Source organism: Rutidosis leptorrhynchoides, chromosome 1, assembly GCF_046630445.1.
Source record: "Rutidosis leptorrhynchoides isolate AG116_Rl617_1_P2 chromosome 1, CSIRO_AGI_Rlap_v1, whole genome shotgun sequence".
Classification (NCBI taxonomy): domain Eukaryota; kingdom Viridiplantae; phylum Streptophyta; class Magnoliopsida; order Asterales; family Asteraceae; genus Rutidosis; species Rutidosis leptorrhynchoides.
The window spans coordinates 398,851,380-398,877,567 of NC_092333.1; the positions used below are offsets into that span (position 1 = coordinate 398,851,380).

At 30.5% G+C, this 26,188-nt stretch overlaps 1 protein-coding gene across 1 annotated transcript; it reads right to left on the reverse strand.

The window, feature by feature from the left end:
* Positions 1-19,091: 19,091 nt before the first annotated feature.
* On the reverse strand, positions 19,092-24,019 carry LOC139871439 (chromatin assembly factor 1 subunit FAS2-like). Its single transcript, XM_071859155.1, has 12 exons — positions 23,823-24,019; positions 23,457-23,568; positions 22,869-22,895; positions 22,715-22,787; positions 22,450-22,553; positions 22,152-22,366; positions 21,963-22,059; positions 21,131-21,203; positions 20,914-21,002; positions 20,691-20,829; positions 19,565-19,665; positions 19,092-19,472 (listed from the first exon to the last, which is right to left on the reverse strand). The coding sequence occupies exons 1-12, from the start codon at positions 23,934-23,936 to the stop codon at positions 19,222-19,224; spliced, it is 1,395 nt and encodes a 464-aa protein (XP_071715256.1). The 5' UTR covers positions 23,937-24,019; the 3' UTR covers positions 19,092-19,221.
* Positions 24,020-26,188: the final 2,169 nt, after the last annotated feature.

Genomic DNA, 26,188 nt, shown 5'->3' on the forward strand with positions numbered 1-26,188 from the left:
TTCTATATCCTCAATTGAACATGAAACGTAACATGTAACTTGAATTTGATCCAACTTCATTCGGTTTGACTTTTTATTTACGATCTTTGACTCGCAAATTCGAATTCAATATAACGAAAAAAAGGTTCAAACTTTTCAGATAGATTAACTAGACAATTACTAACCAAACTGCAATTATAGATTTTTAAATTTAAAACAAAATCGAGGTTTTGAATTTTTTTATCAAGAACAGAGGTATTTGGTTCGTTTCTTTTGATTTCTGTTTCCATTAACGAATTAGATTATATAAAGGGTAAGTACACGATGGATACAGTCACAAGAATTGAGTGCTGGTTGGCTGTAGTGATTGTTGATGTCGAATTGTAACCAACTCAATCAAGATAATCGAATTAATAAACATAAAGCAGATTTAAGATCAGTTTAATAAAATTTATAATCAGTTAGTGACATAACCTAACTAAACCTACTTATACTTAATTTAATATTGGTATTTAATTAATAATAATAATAATAATTAATGATATTAATACTAATAATAATAATTATTATATAAATAATAATAATACTTTTAATTTTATTAATAATGATAATTAAAAATAATAATAATAATAATAATAATAATAATAATAATAATAATAATAATAATAATAATAATAATAATAAGTATAACAATAATAATAATAATAATATTAGTAATAATAATACTATTAATGATAATACTAATAATAATAAAAATTTAAATCATATAATAAATGATAATAATAATAATTTTGATAGTAATAATATTAATAATAATGACAATACTGATAATGATAATTGCAAACAATAATAATTAATGATAGTATTGTTAATTACTATATTAATAATAATAATATTATTAATATAATAAATTAATACTAATGCATTATTATTTACGAATATTTGTTCGTGAATCGTCGGAATTGGTCGAAAGGTAATTGAGTTCATGAAAACAGTTTAAAAATTTGATACGCATGATAACATATTATGCTTAATGTGTCGAATTCATATAAAGATTAGGTTTAATTTTAGTCAGAAATTTTCGGGTTATTACAGTACCTACCCGTTAAAGAAATTTCATCCCGAAATTTGATTGAGATCATCATGGCTGACGATAAATATGTTTTCATGACGGATACGTGTTGTAAATTAGAGTTTTATCATCAATAAGTAATATTGATAAAACAATTTAATTATAGAAAGAGTATAAATGAAGCTATCGTAAAAGATTAAAATGAGGAAATTAAATGTTCGCCTTAACTTTTAATATAGTTAAAGTTGATTTCCAGAATTCATGGAATTAAAGAAAATCTTTATAATCTTTATAAGATGTGATTCTCCGGTAATTAAGGAATTTGAAATTTTCTTTGATTAAATGCGGTGTATTGCCTCGATTGTTGTGCCTGGAATTTAGCTATAAATTAGCTTCTTCCGTTTCATTATCTTCACCACTTCTATACTTTCTTTCTTGATTCATACTTCTAAAAATTGTGAAAATGCTCCATCCAGTTCTTATACTAGATATTTTTCTGACTATTGTTTCTGTCATTCTTCTTTTTCATCTACCACCTGAGAAATTTATTTTCTTTTACTATTACCTTGGGGTTATAGTGTTTTTAATTTTTCCGTGTCTTTATGTTGCTATATGCATTGATATACACAGTTTGTAATTTCTGTGCTGTTATCGGGCTTTATATTTTCCCTTATATGTCGGAGCTCTTTGCCTTTTTATTCTCCTCTCGATTCTTAAGTAAAGCGAGTAATGGTCCAGAATTTATAGGTACGAAGTTTCGAATGAACCTAATATTCTAAGTAGAAAGGAACGTAATATCATGATTTGATTTGTCAAATGATCAGAATTACTAAGGATAGAACTATCAAGAATATATGTTCTTGATATGTTCAGATGTTAAGTAGAATGTAAGAGTCGTGTAACATGGTAAATGATGATTATAAAGTCTATGAATCACCATCTTCCATTAAAAATTTAGCATGACTTACTGTAATATAATCACGTTGGCCTGACATCATTATATTATACTAACTCATGCTTCAATTCCCAACACTTCTTCAAAACATTTATAATTTAAACTTGAATTTTACAGAATATAGAAACTATTACAGTTTCCTTTATGATGTAATAAAGATATCGCAAAGAGATAATTAATTGCGGACAAGAATCGTTATGAAGATATCTTCAGAAATATAGAGGATATTTATGATGATATTTTGGAATTTCTAAGTTCGAAAGTTGATGAAGAAAATTTTCCGCAAGCTTTTAACATGACTTCGGAGCAAGATATTCTCTAAAGATTTCATCGGATCCAGAAGTACCTGGATTCTTTGAATATAGGGTTTGGTTCTTGTATTTGTCCTTGGTCTCCTCCATGGTTAGCTCAATACGTTTTTCAATTCCAAATATGAGCTTTTTTCAATGTGTCATTCTTTATCATCAAACTTTTGGCCATTAAGACCATCTATAGCTTTTGCTGCTTCGTCAGCATTCTCAAGGTTAATGAATCTGAATCATTGATTATCAATCCGAGATGGTTTCAAGAAATTTTATTTTTAGATGATTAAACGCTGATTGTAATCGTCAACGGATCTAATGGTTAACGAATAGGCGTTGTTGATTTCAAAAGTAATGAATGATAATTTCGGTGGTTTGATGTGATATTTCATTGCAGAATACGAGTGAATATAATTCATGAATGTGGTGATCTTTAGGAAGTTAATACCTTCTAAAGCTTTACTTGAATTCCGATATGTCAATTTCAGAATGTGTAATTGAATTTGTATGAGAATGGTTGTTCTTTAGTGAATGGATACATATATCTTGTGGATGTATATTTATTGATTATTGAATTAGAATTTGTAGAGTGTATGGTGTAATATATTAATGTGAAATCTAAATATTTCTTGGGTATTACCTACCCGTTAAAATATTTTCACAATTAACATTTTTGTGACAGCAGAAATATTATGAAATGGAGTTTATGGTGATGAGGCAGTGATTAACGATTGCTAAGTCATTAACGAAGGATGTATATCATAGCATATTAGTGATATGAATTAACCAAGTAGTATATACTAGTTAAGATTCACACGTAATAGCTTAGTACGAAAAAATATATTATTGTTCTATATCATATATATATATATATATATATATAATATACATGTATAATTTTTCAGGAAGAATGAGCCAATACATCTTAACTCATTATTACTAATATTCCTTGGTATCTATAGGGCCTATGATGCTGATATACGAGGTACTGAGTGAGATGCAGATGTTGTTGTTGATGAAGCTGATGTTGTTGGTGGTGATGTTGGTTATGCTACTGATGCTTGTAGAATTCGCACCATATTCTCCAGAGCCGCCACTCGAGCGTGAAGCTCGTTGACTTCTTCTACTATTCCGGGATGATTGGCGGTTGGAACAAGGGGATGAATAAGATCTAGAATCTTCGATATTATATAATCGTGATGGGATACCCTGGAAAGAAGAGAGAAAATAGTGTTTCGGACTGGTTCGCCGGTAAGTGCTTCAGGTTCTTCACCAAGTGGTGAATTCAGTTGGTGGAAGGGATCACCTTCTTCTTGCCTCTATTGATTGAGTCGGCTACGAACCCACCCCCAATTCATCCAGAAAAGATGATGGCTGATTGGTTCGTTTGTTCCGGTTACGCTGCCATTGGAGCTCGAGGAGTTCAAGGAATCCATATTATGTGTTTGGAATAGGGTTTGATATGAAATGGGTGTTGAATACGGAATGATATATTCGTCTCCTTAAATACGTATATATAGCAAAAAGATTTTCATAATTTATGGAGTAAATTTAGGAAAAGTGTTAGACAAAGTTTATTGAGATAGATATGAAAAGATATGATTTGTCTATACTCCATTTATGCAATAATTGCAGTATGACGTGTCGAGATAAAAATTTTATGTATGTAACCAGATAATGATTAAAGAATTTCAATTCGTATACTGTGATAACCCAATGACATTTTCTGGTTCGCAAACTGATGCATAAGGGCATAAGGCATATAGATACGTGAATGTTTGGAGTAGCAGCAGGAGCTTGTGGACGAACCATTATCTTCAATAACATAAGGGTGTATAGAAGTTTGATAAATCTGATAGGTCATAAGTTTGAAAAAAAATTAAGTGGGATAAAGATGAATATGATATAAACGAAACACTTTATTTTATTAAGAACGAGGCTTTAAACAAGCCTTCTTATTACATGATTCGGAGATAGAAATAGTTTAAGGCCTAGCCTTTACATAGATAGAAAATAGGAAAAATAACAAGGAAATATTAAGATTGAAGTAGTCTTCATATTTCTTTTTCTCGTCCTCAACCTTCTTCATAAACTTTTCAACTTTCTCGTTCTTCTCCTTTTGTTCCTCATAAAGATACTCGAGGTTATCATAAAGATTATAAACATCGTTGTTGATTACATGGTACTTGTAGTCCCTCATAGAAAGTTGATTATTCATGCGGTTTTCCTCCATCTTCAATCTAAGGTCAACATATTCTCTCAGATAGGCAAGAGATTTCTTTCCCCAGCGGGTATTGCATTCTTCATCAACCTTCACTTTCATCACTTTCTCTATCACTTTTTCTGTGTTATACTTTACAAGTTCTTCTAGCCTTTCGGTTTGAGTTCTGAAGGATTCTATGATGATCTCTTTCAAGATTTTGTTTTCTTTCTTTAGGTTATTTAGACGCGGCTCTATCTGAGTGATGTTTTCATGAAATGGTGAGCTAGCCCTTTTTGATGGACCGGCTTCATCAGCAGTAGCGGTTTCGGTTTGCTTTTTCTTTAGAGATAAGTTTTCAGATGATATCCTCAATAGGCTCTTCTTCGGGCTCGTAGCCTGAGAAGTCACCATTGTAGTTAGGAAGGCTTTGAATAGCTTCTCATTCAGAAGTACTCGTTGGTTTATATACCGGTGAGTGATTAAAGCCAGTGTCAGCAGAATCAACAGGTGTCACATTTAAATGCGGTGGCATAATTAGAGAGTAGACAGAGTTCTCTGATTGGCTCGGCATTCTAAGGAATATTAAAAACTTAATAAGCATAGTTTCTATGGTATAGTGTAGCATTTAACAATTAGAGGCAACAATTAAAGGCACTATAGTCAAGAAAAGTTGTAGTCCTACATTGCTAAGGTACCTAATTGTATAAGGCACACTTAAAAATGCAATCCTGGTTCTCTACAACAAAACTGCTTTGATACCAATCTGTCACACTCCCAAATAGGGCCTAGGGTATTTGTGACTAATTATATCAAATCACAGTTGTATAAACGAGAACGACTCTATATGAGACATTTTATTGAGTTTTGCAGCGGAAGATAAATAGATTACATTGTATTTAGAGCATTAAATGTCTTTAATTGATATGAATGTAATGAAGACTCCAAGCATAGAAAGCAATCATCATCAAAGCATCAGAAATATAGTGGAAGCAATATTTAAGTACCTGAGAATAAACATGCTTTAAAAAGTCAACACGAGGTTGAGTGAGTTCATAGGTTTATCATAAATTAATAGTTCAGTATAGCATTAGACCACAAGATATAATTTAGGGTTGACTGATATAAAATAAATCAATAGAATGAAGTGTGTTTATTAATATAATGAATATATTAACATTGACCATTATTGTCAATAGACAAAGTATGTTTGTTAATATAATGAATATATTAACAATGACCATTATAGTATGTTTATTAATATAATGAATATATTAACAGTGACTGTTATAGTATGTTTATTAATATAATGAATATATTAACAGTGACCGTTATAGTATGTTTATTAATATAATGAATATATTAATAGTGACCGTTATTGTCAGCAGACAAAGTATGTTTACTAATATAATGAATTATATTAGCAGTGACCGTTTATCGTTAACAAACAATATGTATATAGTTATCATTTGAGTACTTGTGTCTAATCATAAAACAGTTATAAAAGTTGCGCATGTATTCTCAGCCCAAAAATATATATAAAAAGGGAGCTATGAAAAACTCACTATACAATAGTTTGTAGTAATTATGCGTATGACGGCAACTTGAATAAGTGCAGAGTTGTCCTCGGATTCACGAACCTATATCAGTTGTATATTTATTAATACATATAATTAATATGTAATAATAATCAAACTAGTTAATGTATTTACTTCTTTAATTTAGTAATATATTTGTTACTTCAAAGGTTATATATATTTATTTTGTATTTTAATATTTATACATAAAGTTATATTAATACATATATATCTATATAATTTGTATTATACTGTTAAATCAAAAATTTGTTATATGTGAATATTTATGTAAACATGTTATTAGGTTTAATATATAATGTATATGTAATATTAATATAGTTATAGTATATGTAGTAAGTATATTTTTTATATACAAAATATTTCTTTAAAATGATAGTTTTGAAAATAATGGTTTACTAATAATAATAATAATGATAATGATAATAATAATAATAATAATAATAATAATAATAATAATAATAATAATAATAATAATAATATTAATAATATTAATAATATTAATAATAATAATAATAATAATAATAATAATAATAATAATAATAATAATAATAATAATAATAATAATAATAATAATGATAATGATAATGATAATGATAATGATAATGATAATATTGGTTATGTTAATGGTAATAATAATAATGATGATGATGATGATTATAATAATAATAATAATAATGATAACTAATACTTTTTCAATAATAATAATTATAATACTTTGTAACAATGATAGTAATAATACTAATACTTATCAAAATAATAATAATAATAATAATAATAATAATAATAATAATAATAATAATAATAATAATAATAATAATAATAATAATAATAATAATAATAATAATAAAGAGCTACCTTAAAAGAGTCCTTAACAAAAATAATGCCACGCCCGGGACTCGAACCCGGGACTCAAACCCGTGACCTCCCACTAACCCGCAAACACTTATAACCCTCCCTCTGTTCCTGCTTTTCTGATTAAAACCCGTATATATTTTATTTAACCCCAATTATCGTGTTCTATATCTTCTTCTTCTTCTGACCACCTTAATCGACCCAGAAATCAATTAATCAATAACAACAACTAATTTTTTGATTTAAAACTTGCAGTGAAACAAACACGATCTTTGTTAAAAATAAATTGGAATCGACAGAATACAAAAAAAAAAAAAAAAAAAAATTAACAACCTGTGTAGTTCGTGAAGAACATGAAATTGATATTTGAGATTGAGTTGTTTTGAGACCTCGATTCCTTCACGAAATATTTTCCAATTCACTCCTAAAAACTTTCTATATCCTTAATTGAACATGAAACATAACATGTAACTTGAATTTGATCCAACTTCATTCGGTTTGACTTTTTATTTTTGATCTTTGACTCGCAAATTCGAATTCAATATAACGAATTGAAGGTTCAAACTTTTCAGATAGATTAACTAGACAATTCCTAACCAAACTGCAATTATAGATTTTTAAATTTAAAACGAAATCGAGGTTTTGAATTTTTTTTATCAAGAACAGAGGTATTTGGTTCGTTTATTTTGATTTATGTTTCCATTAACGAATTAGTTTATATAAAGGGTGAGTACACGATGGATACAGTCACAAGAATTGAGTGTTGGTTGGTTGTAGTGATTGTTGATGACAAATTGTAACCAACTCAATTAAGATAGTCGAATTATTAAACATAAAGCAGATTTAAGATCAGTTTAATAAATTTATAATCAGTTAGTGACATAACCAAACTAAACCCACTTGTACTTAATTTAATATTGGTATTTAATTAATAATAATAATAATAATAATAATAATAATAATTAATGATATTAATACTAATAATAATAATTATTATATTAATAATAATAATAATACTTTTAATTTTATTAATAATGATAATTAATAATAATAATAATAATAATAATAATAATAATAATAATAATAATAATAATAATAATAATAAGTATAACAATAATAATAATAATATTAGTAATAATAATACTAGTAATGATAATACTAATAATAATAATAATAATTTAAATCATATAATAAATGATAATAATAATAATAATAATTTTGATAGTAATAATATTAATAATAATGACAATACTGATAATGATAATTGCAAACAATAATAATTAATGATACTATTGTTAATTACTTTATTAATAATACTAATAATATTAATATAATAAATTAATACTAATGCATTATTATTTACGAATAATTGTTCGTGAATCGTCGGAATTGGTCGAAAGGTAATTGAGTTCATGAAAACAGTTTAAAATTCTGATACGCATGATAACATATTATGCTTAATGTGTCGAATTCATATAAAGATTAGGTTTAATTTTAGTCAGAATCTCCTCTGGATCCTCGACATAACCACCGGAATAGTGTTGTGGCCCCGGGAGCCTAGGGCTGGGTGGAGCTGGAATCTCCTCTGGATCTTCGTCTCCGTCCGAGACGTCCATCAGGTCAAGCGCGTGTCCACTATCTCCAGAAGACGAATCGCCAGAGTCGTCGGAGGGTAGCGGTGAATCAGCAACAATAGTAGGCGAAGCAGCAGATGAATCTGAGTCACTCTCCAAATCAACGATAATAGCAGATATGTCCGACATCTGAACAAGGAAAAATAACTTTTTCCATGTCAGTAAGACATATAGCAAGCACGTAATTAGGCACTACAGCATCCTAGCAGTACATAGCATGGCAATATTAACAGTATTAAACAAAAGTAACATGCAATCAAAGGCAGATAGTTACATGCAGTAGTGAGAATAAACAATAGCATACAGTAAGTTCACATAGCAGTAAAAGTAAACAGTAGCATGCATCAAGTTCCGCAGTAACTAGTAAACAAGCAAGTTGTAGATTAGTCCTATTAGCGAATCCTACTCGGCTCGGTCAAGACTCACTAATGCAACATAATTCCCTATAATCAATGCTCTGATACTAAATGTGATGCCCCGTACAAAATTAATGTATACGAATCATCAACAACAGGTCCATCACAAGGTTACAACACTATATGTTGTTTTAAAACAAGTTTGCATTCATAAAAAGATAGCGTTTTACAAAAGATAACATGCTTCTACGAATAGAAAGCGTTAACACAAGTACGTGACACGAAGGTCATTACAAAGCCATGGTTCAAATGTAACATAGGTTTTGAATGCAAAGTAAAAAGTTCCATGTTTGAGACATCTCTAAATAAGCAGCGGAAATCTAACACCGAGAGTCTAGTACAGCGGAAGCGACAAACGTCTAAGCACCTGAGAAATAACATGCTTAAAAAGTCAACACGAATGTTGGTGAGCTATAGTTTAATTGTAACAGTAATGTAATATAGGCCACGAGATTTCGTATTCAAAACAGTATGTAAAGTATATGTTTAATCGTGGGCACTTGGTAACTAACTTAACGTAAATATCACCCCCTAAAAGTACACTTGGCGAGTGCGTAAGTTTACGAAGTATTAAACACCCGTTAAATGATAGCGCGACTAGCCCGGGTGGGGATGTCAAACCCTATGGATCCATATCTAAGATTCGCGTTCACAAGTTCAAAAACCAATGACTAAACGTTACCGAGCTAAGGGGAAAGTTTATGCCGTTATATAACCCACACATATATAAAGTTTAAGTACTCGTACCTAGTAAGTAAAACATAAAAAGCGCATGTATTCTCAGTCCCAAAAATAGTTTAAGTAAACAGGGAAGCTATAACTCATAGTGAAAGTGCAGTAAAATCGGTATGAATAAGTAAGCGAGTAAGTCGGTCTGAAAGGTCGTCAACCTAAGTCAAAGGTTAATAAGTCAATAAATTGTCCCAAAAGGTTTATAAGTAAATAAATTAAGTCTTAAGTATCATCATCATCATCATCGTACGTAAAAAATAAAGTAAGTTTTCAATCAAGAATAGAGATCGAAACAAAGGCTGACTTCATTCAGATGCTACGACCTCTATATAAACTGAAATGACGTGAGACTAGTGGCCAAAGCTCCGTATATGAGTCCTCTAACCGCTGACCAATTTTCAGAACCTAACTCATCTTAATTTGACTGTGGCGACGGTTTAAGTGCGAGAAGGTCAGAAATTTCAGCACGTCGTTACAAAGGCGTAGTGATTTTCGGAAGGCTATAAATCCTAAACCGAATATCGGATTAAGACGAGTCTTAAACAAAAAGTCATCTACTCGAACCGAAATATCTGGAAATAAACTTTTCTAGAAGCCTAGGGGCATGATCAGACCTTGAAAAATAGAAAGAAAGTGCTCCGGTGGGTTTCTTCGTGTTTGATGCTCATTACGGTTCTCATCCTTGATGCGTGCAAGCTTCAAGTGTACAACTCTTGATGTTTTAGCATCACTTTAACCAAGGTTTAACCATCAACACACAAAGTTAAGACTAATATATAAAACACAACTCATGTGAGAGTTTGAGCAAGGTGATGAACCAAAGTTACATCAATTTCTTAGTTTTAACACAAGTACAATTTCTATTAAGCTATAAACTTTGAATCAAACTAAATAAGAAAGACCTTAAGCTATAGAACTTAGATCATAGCTAAATATTAAAGACCTTAGACTAAAAAGTCTAGATCTCATGTTCTTGGTGAAACCCTAAGTCATAACACCTAGACTTTCAACTTTTACACAACCATAAGTTATGAAACTTAGATCTTGTAAAGTAATATGAACACAAGCTAATGAACTTTTGTTTAAACAAAGTAGAAGACCATAAGTTACACAACTTAGATCAAACATAAAAATGAAACCCTAAGCTAAAGTGTTTGGATTCCTAACAACACTTATGAGATCTCAAGCTAGTAAGCTTGTATCTTTTGTTTCAAGAAAACACAAGTCACAAAACTAAAGTACAACAAATTAAAGAAGATCATAAGTTAGTAAACTTGGATCTTTAACTAACTTTTTGTAGAAACATCAAGCTAGTAAGCTTGTATTTCAAACTTTCTTGAAGATCCATAAAGTAAAGTGTTGGATCTACAAGTTACATGAAGATCATAAACATAGGTTTTGATCTTTAAACATAAAATAAAGAAATCTTAAGTTAATAAACTTAGATCTAACAAGATTATGAAGATTCAAAGCTAAAAAGCTTGAATCCTTCATGTTCTTGAAGATTCTTCAAAACAAAGTTGAATCTTACAAGAGTAATGAAGATTCAAGTTACAAAACTTGAATCTTTGTTCATGATGATGATGATTCATGAATTAAAGTAAGAAAAGAAAGAAAAAAAGAAGTTAAGAACTTACAAGTTCTTCAAGTATTTTAGAGAGAATTTTAGAGTGAGAAAGTAGAGAGAAGTGTGTGTGTTTGAATGAAATGAAAATGAGAGAAATGAGAGTTTTTTAAAAAAATAAAGTGGTGGTGATGGGGTGGTGGGTGCCGACGGTTGGGGATGTAGTGACCCGAACTTTTCCATGTTTATTTATATTAAATGAAATTGATATTTACATGATTAAGTGTTTCCAACATGTTAAGTAATCAAACTTGTTAAGACTTGATTAATTGAAATAGGTTTCATATAGACAATTGACCACCCAAGTTGACCGGCGATTCACGAACGTTAAAACTTGTAAAAACTATATGATGACATATATATGGATATATATATATATATATATATAGTTAACATGATATTATGATAAGTATGTATCTCATTAAGTATATTAACAATGAACTACATATGTAAAAACAAGACTACTAACTTAAGGATTTCGAAACGAGACATACATGTAACGATTATCGTTGTAACAACATTTAAATGTATGTATATCATATTAAGATATATTAATACATAATAATATCATGATAATGTAATGATTTAATATCTCATTAGATATAATAATCAATGGGTTAATAACATTTAGCAAGATCGTTAACTTAAAGGTTTCAAAATAAAATTTACCTGTAACGACTAACGATGACTTAACGACTCAGTTAAAATGTATATACATGTAGTGTTTTAATATGTATTCATACACTTTTGAAAGACTTCAAGACACTTATCAAAGTACTTCTACTTAACAAAAATACATACAATTACATCCTCATTCATTTTCATCAACAATTCTACTCGTATGCACTCGTATTTGTACTCGTACAATACACAGCTTCTAAATATATTTACTATTGATATATACACTCCAATGATCAGCTATTAGCAGCCCATGTGAGTCACCTAACCATGTGGGAACCATCATTTAACATCTAGCATGAAATATCTCATAAGATTACAAACTAATGAAGACTATATTACCATCCTAATTCACGTGAACTAGCATCACCATAAACACATTCATTTTTCAATTTTCTTGAATCAAATTACTCTCTATCAAGTGTTCTTCCTTTGTTCTAAGTGTTCTTCATCATATTCAACAAAATCTAGCTCAATCTAGTTTATAAATCCATACATAAACCAAGTTATAAACAACTACTCAAGAACACACCAACAACACTTCTAATCTTGCTAGCTTACTTCCAATCTTGCAAATTCACTTTGAGTGATCATCCAACCTCAAGAAATCTTTCTTATTTACAGTAAGATATCTTTCTAATATAAGGTAATACTCATATTCAAACTTTGATTCAATTTCTATAACTTTAACAATCTTATTTCGTGTGGAAATCTTACTTGAACTTGTTTTCGTGTCATGATTTTGCTTCAAGAACTTTCAAGCCATCCAAGGATCCTTTAAAGCTAGATCAATTTTTCTAATTTCCAGTAGGTTTATCCACAAAACTTGAGGTATTAATGATGTTCATAACATCATTCAATTCATATATATAAAACTACCTTATTCTAAGGTTTAAACTTGTAATCAATAGAACATAGTTTAGTTAATTCTAAACTTGTTCGCAAACAAAAGTTAATCCTTCTAACTTGACTTTTAAAATCAACTAAACACATGTTCTCTATCTATATGATATGCTAACTTAATGATTTAAAACCTGAAAACATGAAAAACACCGTAAAACCGGATATACGCCGTCGTAGTAACACCGCGGGCTGTTTTGGGTTAGTTAATTAAAAACTATGATAAACTTTGATTTAAAAGTTTTTCTTATGAGAAAATGATTTTTCTTATGAATATGAAACTATATCCAAAAATCATGGTTAAACTCAAAGTGGAAGTATGTTTTCCAAAATGGTCATCTAGACGTCGTTCTTTCGACTGAAATGACTACCTTTACAAAAATGACTTGTAACCTGTATTTCTGACTATAAACTTATACTTTTTCTATTTAGATTCATAAACTTAAGTTCAATATGAAACCATAGCAACTTGGATCACTCAAAACGGATTTAAAACGAAGAAGTTATGGGTAAAACAAGATTGAATATTTTTGCTTATTGTAACTACGTGAAAATTGGTAACAAATCTATATTAATCATATCCTAACTAACTCATATTGTATTATACATGTATTCTAATATATTATGTAATCTTGGGATACCATAGACACGTATGCAAATGTTTTGACATATCATATCGACCCATGTGTATATATTATTTGGAACAACCATAGACACTCTATATGCAGTAATGTTGGAGTTAGCTATACAGGGTTGAGGTTGATTCCAAAAATATATATACTTTGAGTTGTGATCTTGCCTGAGACGTGTATACACTGGGTCGTGGATTGATTCAAGATAATATATATCGATTTATTTCTGTACATCTAACTGTGGACAACTAGTTGTAGGTTACTTACGAGGACAGCTGACTTAATAAACTTAAAACAGTAAAACGTATTAAAAATGTTGTAAATATATTTTGAACATACTTTGATATATATGTACATATTTGTTATAGGTTCATGAATCGACCAGTGGCCAAGTCTTACTTCCCGACGAAGTAAAAATATGTGAAAGTGAGTTATAGTCCCACTTTTAAAATCTAATATTTTTGGGATGAGAATACATGCAGTTTTATAAATGTTTCACGAAATAGACACAAGTAATTGAAACTACATTATATGGGTGAATGATCGAAGCCGAATATGCCCCTTTTGCTTGGTAGCCTAAGAATTAGTAAACCGATCTACTAATTGACGCGAATCCTAAAGATAGATCTATTGGGCCTAACGAACCCCATCCATGGTTGCGGATGCTTTAGTACTTCGATGTTGTTTTATCATGTCCGATGGATGTCCCAGAATGATAGGGGATATTTTTATATGCATCTTGTTAATGTCGGTTACCAGGTGTTCACCATATGAATGATTTTTATGCATGCATGCTGTTTATAAGAAATGGAAATATGAAATCTTGTGGTCAATTAATACGAATTGATAAATATATAGGCTAAACCTATAACTCACCAACATTTTTGTTGACGTTTTAAGCATGTTTATTCTCAGGTAATTATTAAGAGCTTCCGCTGTTGCATACTAAATTAAGGACAAGATTTGGAGTCCATGCTTGTATAATATTGTTTGAAAACTGCATTCGAAGACATATGTTGTTGTGTAATACTATTGTAAACCATTATGTAATGGTCGTGTGAACATGCTATACTTTTGATTATCATTTTTAAACCTTTAACGATAAATTAAAGGTTATGCTTGTTTTAAAAATCGAATGCAGTCTTTGAAAAATGTCTCATATAGAGGTCAAAATCTCGCAACGAAATCAATTAATATGGAACGTTTATAATCAATATGAACGGGACATTTCAGGGGAGGGGATGGGGGGACCATCTTGGCCTCATGTGGTGTGGCTTGGTGTGCTCCATGGTGGTGGTACTAGGTAATGTTGACATGTTGGGTGGTTTGAGACATAATGCAAGCCTTAGTACATAAGCATGCATGATACTTGTCTCATTACTTACATGGACTTAATTATGGTTACATGGGCTAATTAATCCATTAAGTGGTCCACTAAGTTGAGTAGGTTGGGCCATGGAAGTCCATTAAGGTGCTAAGTCCATTAAGGTAACTAGTAAGCATTAGTAAGCACTAAGCATGATTAAGGAACCATAAAGCCAAGTAATTGTCATAAATAAATAACAATTATGTTTACGCAGTCATAATATTCCAATTATGACAAAATTTTAACGTGTACCAAGTACGTAGCTCGTTTTAAACAATAAGTGACACTATCGGCCGTAAATGCATTCAAGGATCATGTTAAGCAACTAAGCACTTAAAACACGTTGTAAGGCATTAACGAAAGTAATTAACATAATTAATAATCCCAGAATAAAATCTAAATTAGTACGCACAAATACGCAGTTTCGTGAAAGTAATAAATATAATTAAAAGTCGAAAAAGTCGGGTCGTTACATTTTGCCTATAGATAGGACACACGGGCTTTTATTATTCGGAGGCTTGGAAATTGTCATAGATTGCACACTCTCTCTCACACTGTGTTTTTCTCTCTAGAATTTGAGCGCACGACCTATATGGACTCGAATCTTATTTAGATCTGAGAATCATTATTAACGGAGAACCTCTAATCGTTAACCTGTTAACCAACAACGTGATTTTCTGCACTCGTCTGCACCCATTGACCGAGAACAATAAGTAACATGTATGCAAACATACAAATTGAGATACTATATGATATTTTGTGTCATTTTCATATTTCAATATAGTAAATTGATAATGAGATGGTGTGTAACTAGGGCTGTTAACGAACCGAGCTGTTCACGAGCTGCTCGAGTTCGAGCTCGTTTATTTCGAATTTGAACACTTTAATATTCGAACTCGAGTCGAATTCGAACATAAATAAGTGTTCGATTAGCTAAACGAGCCGAGTTTGAAAATATTAATATTCGACTCGACTCGATTGAAAGCTCGTTTATTTTTCTCAATTCGAACGAATTAATTAAGTCGAACGAGCATGGTCATTATAATGTTATGGCTTTTAGTTTTTTCTTTAAAAAAATATTTTTTATGTATTACTCATATATATAAATATCTTTTTTAGTTGTCGTAGTATTTTTAATTAAATACGACGTTAGTTTTTAATTAAATTTTATTGCATATGGAGTAGTTCATATTTATAATCTCTCCGATTTCTCCTTCTCACTTCTTTCTTACTATGTGGGATAAACTCACTTATCTTTCTTCATCCCACATTGATGGGTGAAAGAATTTATTTGACATAATAACTATATAAGTTTCTCACTTCTTGCGTTTAAAATACGTAATTAGTACAACGTTTTAGTTGATACATGTCACCGAGCTTATTGAGCTCGAGTTTCTCAATCAACGAGAATTTATTATTAAAAACTAGTTTCATATCATGATTTCTAAACGAGCAATCGAGCATCGAGCTCGATTTCGAACAATAATTAAATTACCGAGTTCGAACTCGAACACATTTTTTGATTTTTAATCGATCTCGAGTCGAACTCGAGTCGGATAATTTTTATACGAGCCGAGCCTAAATTCCTAATACTCGATTCGATTCGGTTCGTTAACAGCCCTGTGTGTAACATGAATGCAAGTATATATAGCATGTATGATATTTAGTATTACTACTTTATATTAATAAAGATGAAGATATTTCTATCTATTATACCATGTATGGTATTTAGTATTACTACTTTATATTTAATGTCTATATATTGTAATCTTGTATCATTTATATTTCCATATCTGCTAATTGTGACAAAATATTTGGTCGTTTTAGGTTATGATGAATGTAGTTTTTGGTAGGGAAAATTTGTGTCAAAAGACCTTTAGTTAAGGGGTACAAATTGTAACTTTTAATATCTGCTAATTGTGACAAAATATTTGGTCGTTTTAGGTTATGATGAATGTAGTTTTTGGTAGGGGAAATTTGTGTCAAAAGACCTTTAGTTAAGGGGTACAAATTGTAATTTTTAGGACTAAAAGTTACAGTACCATTCATAATTAAAGAGGCTAAAATGTAACTTCTGAATTTAATATATTACCCATAACTCACCCAATCTTTTTACGAAAATTATTTTTTTTTCTCGCCGCGACTTAAGTTTCTTCGTAATCACCGTTCAACTCGAAATAATTTTACGAACAAAACACAACTAACTATATTCTAAACGGAACTTCCTTTTTTTAAAGAAAATATTTTAGAAAACTTATATATATATATATATATATATATATATATATATATATATATATATATATATATATATATATATATAACAAACTCAAATTATTATATCAAATGGATTACAAGTGGTAAGCTCATGACTCATGAGTTGGTATTGGAAAAGAAATGGGTTTGAGTCCTCTAACCCTTTTTCTTTTTGTTAGCAAATTTTCTTACTCTGTTCTCGCTCAACATTAACTTTATAAAAAACGTTAAAATTTTCCGCCGCAACGCGAGGTCCGTAATTTTTCTAGCTACAACTATATTTAGTATTACTATTATTTAATGTATATATATATATATATATATATATATATATATATATATATATATATATACCATTTATATTTTATTTTATATTATCTTTATATTAATGTCTATTTGGTTTTTTGGTTTTTTTTTTTTTTGAAAAGCAAGTTGTCGGCATCATTCAGAAGAGACTTAACCACATTCGCGATCATATGTCACGCACGCACGCACGCACGCGCTTTCGGGAGGAAACCCGAATCGCATTGCATGAACCCAATCCTTAAACCATCCCGACGGGCAGGCGGACCGGGGTTTAAATCCTTAATGGATCCGAAAGAAAATCCCCATTGGATCAATCTGGAGCTCTATATTTCAAGCAAATTGATTAGTAGGATGATCATAGTGAGGCTCGAACCCATGACCTAAACTCAAGCCCCACACTTAAGGTGTTAAGATACCATTGAGTCAAGTCTGCAATTGTGTGTATATGGTCTTTTGAAACATATTAATGTCTTTTAGGTTACATTAGCTCATTAACATTAAAATATTTTAATTGGAAATATAGTCACTGTCTCAAAAGACCCCGTCTCAAGTCGTTGCATTGCGACGGTTTGGTGGCTACCCTGTCCCGTCTCGAAGAATCGTCTAATAATATGACAGTCAACGATTAAAATTCAAGTCAAAGTTGAAAAAATCGAGTCAAAGTTTGTCAAAATTCAGAAAATCTAGAAAGTCGGTAAAATCGGTCAAATTTATCGTATTTTAGTTTAAACTTTTTGTATTAAATTAACGATGATAACGATTCTGAGTACAAATTAGTCAATTAAAGTTTTTGGCTTTAAAATATGTATACATATATTCTACATACTTATATATATATTTAAAAGTAACTTTGGTCAACATCCGTCTCGACCCCCCGTCTCAAAAGTCTCGACTTTTTTTGGACCCGACCGTCTCGACCCCGTCTCACGTCTTTTGCAACCTTTTTGCAACCTTGTATATAGTTATGTACAACAAAAAGTTTTTTGCTCGCAGCCAAACGCATTGACAACTTACTTGTTTCATATTCAATCTCGTAAATTTTCAGATTATAATCGAGTTCCTTTATTTGGTTCCGGCTAAGGTGTACGCTTCCGGAAGAAAGCAAGTATCACAAAATGAGACAAAACCGCCTTTTGCTGTCTGTTCCGATCAAACCAAACAATTTAAACATTTCAGTTCAGTTAGGAAAGTTCTAAAACCGTCAAAGACATGTTTGGTTTGAATTTTCTTCAAAAATCAACCAAATTAGATCATGAATACTCTACAGTTTACTGTATCAGTTGACAAAATTATAAATTAAATGGGGTAAACGGATCTGAATCTTAGCGTGAGGCTCAGGTGGTTCATCAAAACTAGCTACCTTCACTTTTAAGTGAAAACAAACCCCCAGTTAGGCAGTTACAAATAGTCCACCGTAAGACTTGAACTCACAACCTCAAAGTTGAAGAGCGATACTGCTAAGACCAAAGGCCCTTTGTGAGTGAGTCACGTAGAAAGTAGTCATGAACCTAGTTGTGAGTGGGCCGATCGAGTTTGTGTGTGAGTGGGCTGAAAAATCTCATGAACCTAGTTGGCCAAAAGTGGAGGAAACCAATTTGGATTTCAACATAAAGACCCTTGTTTAGCCTCCTACAGAATTGCAGATTAAACAAAACAATTATCTCGAACAAAGTTACAAATAAGAGTTCGACCTCATACAATAAGATACTAAAACTGAATTCAATCTATGGCCATTGGAGTAATCCGTCTTTTGGCTGGTTTACTTGGAGGTACCGTAGTTGGCGTTGGATGTTTTCCATCTTGTTTATCAGTTGAATGCACTAAACTTTGTTGTGACTGTTTTTCTTCCTGTTTATCTGTTTCCATTTCCTGTGTATCGTCATCAACGATATCAATTACTTTCTTGATTTCTTCAGTTCTTTCCATGGTCTCCGTGGTTGTATTTTGATCAGCTGGGACTTGCTTATTTTCTGAAACAAATGCAGCAACAGGTGATTACAATAGATTTGTATAGCAATAGTGAAATATAAATTTATAAAGTGAAAACATAATGGAAATGAACCTGTTAAGGAGACGGGTATTCCCAATTCATCGTTCTCGAATTCTACAAGGGTACAATAACCATCTTGAGAAGATAGTGCCAAGAACTTAGCTGTTGGTGACCTAATTTATTATCCAATAAATGAAGAATGGATAGTATTAGTATTACTATATCAGTATCAGTATTATATTATATATTACGGAGGATCTATAATCTATCTATATATATCATATAAATCTCTAAAATGATGATGTCATAAATAAGGATTATCCAAGCTTAAAAAAAATTCAAAAATAAAATAAAAATTTCTAAGCCCTTCATGATGATGTCATTAAAATAATTATTATATTTAATAAAAAATATTAACATGTTCATTGTATAATATTTGAAGCTTTATGTATAACCTTATGATAAAACACCCCATGACCATATGTACAATATTTGAAACATTATGTACAACCTTATAGTAAAACACCTTCATGACCATATGTACAATATTTGAAGCATTATGTACAACCTTATGATAAAACATCCCCATGACCATATGTACAAACTTTAAAACAAATTGTACAATCTTTTACAAAACACCCCATGAACACATGTACAAACTTTGAAGTATATTGTGCAACCTTCATATAATAATTGTATTTTAATTTTTTTTTTATAAATAAAATTAAAGAGGCATTTGTTATTACTAATAATTATTATTAAAAATATAAATACTCAATTTTAGAGCAAACTTTATTATTATTATTCAAATATGGATTTTATTTACGGGATTAATTATGTTACATATGTATACGAAATACATGTCTCAATAAAATGTTGTAATGTAGGCTTTGATGAGAAGAAAATTAGTAATTGTGATGAAAATTGGAAGAAGGTCGTGGGAGAATAAATGTAGTTCATTTATTCTTACCAATTTAAGTATATCAATATGTTTGTAAAAACGACAAGTTTCTTAGTTGGAATATGTGGTTCTACGGAGCATTACTTTAGCATTTACGTTCACTTAATACCTAAAACATATCATAAACTGTTTCGTTTAAACAAACCCGTGGTTCCACAGGTCATTTCACTAGTAAATTAATAAAAGGTATTCGATATAGAGAGTTCAAAGAAGATGAAATTCATGTATAAAATATACCATGCAATGTCAGTGATGGCTGCATAATGAAGACCAGCTAAAACTGCTATTGGCTCAACTCCTTCTGTGTCATACACGTATAGAGAGTTCAAAGTGGCAACCGCAAAGATCAACCGATATGGGAGCTTGAATAATGAAGCTACACAAAACATAATGCTGAAAATATGGATAATACTCTTTATGAGAGACTTCGAAAAGATGGTTCCAATTGACAAAAACTTACATGAGCTCAATCCACGAAGGGTAAAGGCCCTAGGGCAGAAACGCACCGCTACAACAGCTTTACTGGCACCAGGGAGCATTAATGCAGGTCTGCAATATCAACACACAAAATATAGATACATGTATTTACAAATTATATACGTCACAACATATATCTATTGAAATACATATTAGCAAAAGTGAAGACAAACAAGGAGAGGGGAATAAGTGATTATTGCCTTGAAAGATCCTTTCTGGACAAAACATAAGTAGTGTTGACAGGTTCTGAAGTGGACGAGAATTTGTATGAACCTGAATCCAGATATTGCATCAGCAACAATCAACCCAATATAAAAAATATATACAAGGTTGCAAAATTCGCTACTCGGGGAGTACTCAGTCGGGACTTTTTAGGGAGTCCTTTGCAACTCACGGAGTACTCGGATGTTGACCAACTTTGACTTAACAGTTTTAAAATACATGTAACTGTCTGAAATTTGGGTATCTTACAAAAATGGTTTTTTCAAATCAAAAATTACAAAAATAGGGGAACCGGCATTTCAAATGCCGGTTTGCGACTTCTCACCCCAAACCGGCATTTCAAATGCTGATTTGCCTACGTGGCATTTTTAATTTTTTTTTTTTTTTTTACGTCTTACAAACTCGTGATACACTCATTTTGTTTTGAAAGATTTTAAAGCTCGTTCTGTTTTGAAAAGTTTTTTACTCGTTAAATTTAGTTAACTATATATGTATTACTCCGTATCAAAATACATCGGACTTTGAAACCTTTCAAAACAAAACGAGCTCATAACTAGTTTGTAAGATCTCAAAAAAAAAAAAAAAAAAAATTAATAATAATAATAAATAAATATTTAAATAATAAAAAATAAAAATAAAAAAAAAAGCCACGTAGGCAAACCGGCATTTGAAATGCCAGTTTGAGGTGACAAGTAGGTGACAAGTCGCAAACCGGCATTTGAAATGCCGGTTTCCCTATTTTTTGTAATTTTTGATTTGAAAAAACCATTATTACTATAAAAAAAATTCCTGAAATTTTGATATGCTTACCAGCAGGCACAAGAAGAAAAGAACCGTCAGGTGACCAGGCTAATCTTCTAAAGAAGGATGGCAGTGTTTCGTCATGAAAAAGATGGTTTTTAGCAGACTGCATGGATACCATATACAAACTCAGTAGCTGCATTTTTTAGAAGAAAAAAAAAATCATAAAAAACTATATTCTGATAAACTGTTTTTGACCTTGGATTCTTCTATCGCTTGAGATTCCACTTTCGTAAGGACATGTTGACAGACATAACTTGTCTTCTCACTTCCTTTTGTTTTACTTTGTGGTTTCTTTACATAAATGCGACATGTTCTATCTGAACTCAGTGAAGCAACATACTTGTTTATGGGATCCCAGGCAACACCTTGAACATAATGGAAATGACCATCTAAAATCTGATGAACAGCCCCTAAAAAATAAACAAGAATATAATCAGATAATTACCTTTGTTGCATATTAGATTAGTCATCTAATTTCCATCATCATTCTTACCTTTATTAACATCCCATATGATGCATGAGTTATCAACTGACCCAGAAAATAGAAACAAACCATCAGTAGACCACTCCAAATCCAACACGTCTTTTCGATGAAACCTGTCTAGTAATACTTCAAATATGAGTATAAGATCTAATGGGTTCGTCACATCAATATTAGAGTCTAACAGCAATCTTAAATAAATACTAAAAAAATATAATAAATTCCATGTGTGGTTTTTATTACAATAACGATGTAATATGAAAATGAAAGGCCTTACGACAATGCCTTGAGGACCTTCCATTGTTGACCAGAATCATTACTGTGCAGCTTCCATATTATTAGCTCACCTCCTGCATTTATATAAATTAAATAATGCACATTTTTTTCTTGTGAAAAATAACATATTGTTGAGTGAAATTAATAACTCGTACCATCAGCACCGGAAGCAAGCAGCTCCCCTGCACAAATAAGATGGAAAAATTTCATAAGTATAGAACAGACTTGGTCCAAATCTATAACCTGTAAATTTTAGATGTAATGAATTCTTGAAATTTTTTTCAGAACAAAATAAAACAGGTTTTAAATTTAAGTATAGGTGTGATTCCCTCCATCAGTTTCTTCTGTATTCCGAGTTTGCAACAGGTTTGAAGCCAATTCTCAAAATTTCAAATATCCAAATATTAGACTACATCTGATAAAATGACAGCCAAGTCCTGTACATTATGATCTTTTTCTAGTTGCAGTACACATTACTGAGAATAAATTCACCGAACGAGAGGAATGAGCATCAAGCAGGTGGGGAGGAGACTGCAACACTATAAGAATCTATCCAATACTTTGGTGGTAATAAAATAACTCCATTTATCAATTGTATCAATAAAATCTTTTATATAATTTACTACTTCCACACAATGTCCATATACTGATATACACATACATTTCACTGTTTGTATATACCAAAACAATAATAATAATAAATGATTGAGCCAACAGCTAAAGATAGAAATTATTTAGGATACCAGAAGGAGAAAACCGGATAGCATTAATAGCCGACCCATGATACGAAAGACTACTCTGATAAGTAGCTGTAGGCACTTTCTTTTCCCCTTCTTCAGCTGCTATTACCCACAGCTGCACAATTCCATTTCATTTCACATTGAATTATAAATTAAAATTAAATATATAAATTAACATATTCAATTAGTAATCAAAACCCTAAAACTCAACACTTAATATTCCATAATTTTGCTAACAGTTTGACCATATAAAGACGAACAATGATGCAGCTTCATAGAGACATATAGATACATAGATTCTGGATTTATATCATTATCCATAGTACTGAAATTGGTAATAGAAATAATAATAAGAAGAAGAAGAAAGACCTTGATGTCGTAATCGGCGCCGGCAGTTGCGAGGATGCCGGAAAGCGGGTGGAAATCTAGGGTTAGAACCGGTTTGGTATCGTGCCAATTGATTTGAAGTGTTCCTCCTTTCATTTTATGAAGATCAATTTAATGATATTTGTGATTGAAGATGATGGAACAAGGGTTAGGGTTTTAACTTCGTGCTTCAATTTATTTGGATTTTATAACTCAAAGCAGTGAAAAATAGTAGATCGAGGACTTGTGGTGGTGAAAGCCACTACATTTTGGCGGGAAATTGTCCACTTGGAGCGGAACTGCGGATAGACAATCCGGACCGGAACCTATTTGGGCATTATAGGTGAAAACCGGATTTTTACCGAACCTTTTTGCATTTAAAACCATTATGTAAAATTTAAAATAAAGAATAAAAAAATTATTAAATGAATAAAGAGTCAATTATACCATTTGTTCTTGTGGTTTATTCAAAAACTAGCTGTGGAGCCCTCGCTTCGCGCCGGGAGCTCCGTTTTAAATGCGAGTTAAAAAAAAAAAATCTTGATCTATTTTGTAAAAAAAAAAAATTTCAACATCTAACATTTAAGGGTTGTTCCTTTTGCGAAAGTTTATTCTATTAGCGTTCATTTTTTTTTTTTAAAGTTAGTTGATCTATTTTGTAAAAAAAAATGTTTTTCAACATCTTTTGGTAGCATTGAAGAGTTGTTCCTTTTATGAAAGTTGTCTCTTTTATCGTTGAGGGAAAAAAAAAGGTAGTTGAATTTTTTGTAAAGAAAAAATTTTTCGACATCTTTTGGTAACATTGAAGGGTTGGTTCTTTTACAAAAGTTGCTTCTTTTATCGTTGGAGACTAAAAAAAAGGTGAAATGACGGAAATAACCCTGGTTACTATTGATGAATAGTGAAATAGTGTTTTGTCTTTTATATAGTATATAAATTATACCGGTAATCTTTTTCTTTTTAAAGTTATTTCGGTACCACCTATAGTTTATTAAAATGCACAACGGTGGTTCTAAACATAACATCAGTTAATTTGTTTCGTCAATTAATTAACTAACGTTATGTTTAGGACACTGCAGTACATTTTGAAAATCATAGAAACTACATGTATGCAAGTTACATTATAATTGATCCCGATTACTCTAAAATCAGTTCCGTACAAAAACATTATCAATCCTCAAAACCCTCGTTCGAACATTTGATCCTTTATCGAAATAGATTAATAAATATTGGGTGAAACTTGTGAAAAGAAAAAATGTAGAGAATAGAAGGCCTTGTTAGAGATTGTGATTTATACTCATTAGCGATATTTGTGTCGTCCCGTCAAGTACCCTTAACGGCTCCGTCACTTGGTCCCACATCTTGATCATAACTCTATATGAATTTTCATAAATAACATTGCATTCATTTAAGAAAATTGATTACCTCAAAAGGAAAAATCTAAATCATTTGTAAATTTAGAAAAATCAACCCAAATGTATAAAAACGCTTGACCAAAACAAGTCAACAACTACCCACAATGTAACAGTATTTAAAATAGAATGCAATGTTTAATGTTTAAATCAAAATCTGTGACAGACAATGCAGACTCTCTAAGCACAGCAGAAGCAATCAATTCATGAACCTGAGAATAAAACATGCGGGTAAACTGTCAACAAAAATGTTGAGTGAATTATAGGTTTAATATTGCAAACAATATTTAATTTAACCCATAAAAATTTATGTTTGAAAATATAAAGGCTCATTTTGGACCACAAAATTATATGCTCGAAAACATATAAAAACATTATTCCATTAAACTTAATGGAATAATTGTGACAACCCGAAAACTTTCAACCAAATTTAAACTTAATATTTATATATGTTTCCGACACGATAAGCGAAGTCTGTTATGTTAAGTCTCAAGAAGATTGAACTATTGTCATACATTCAATTAACCTTGACCAATTCCGACGATTCACGAACTATTACTTGTAATTAAATAGATACATATATATTTAAATTTATATATATATATATATATATATATATATATATATATATATATATATATATATATAATAAATTGAAATATGTTTGATATAATATATGGTTTAGTTGTAAGAACTAAATTGTAAAATTTTATAGGAAATAATAAAATCTATTATTAAAATAAATCTATGTATATATAAAAAGTACATTAAATATATATTTTGTGATTCGAAGTTATTATGTAATGTATACTATATAGTTATATTACATAAACAACAATATGTAATACATATATATTCAATTTAATTATAAATATAATTGTTATAACAATATTGTTAATACTTTCAATATTAATGCTAATGTTATTAATATTATTTTAAATATATAACCTATAAATA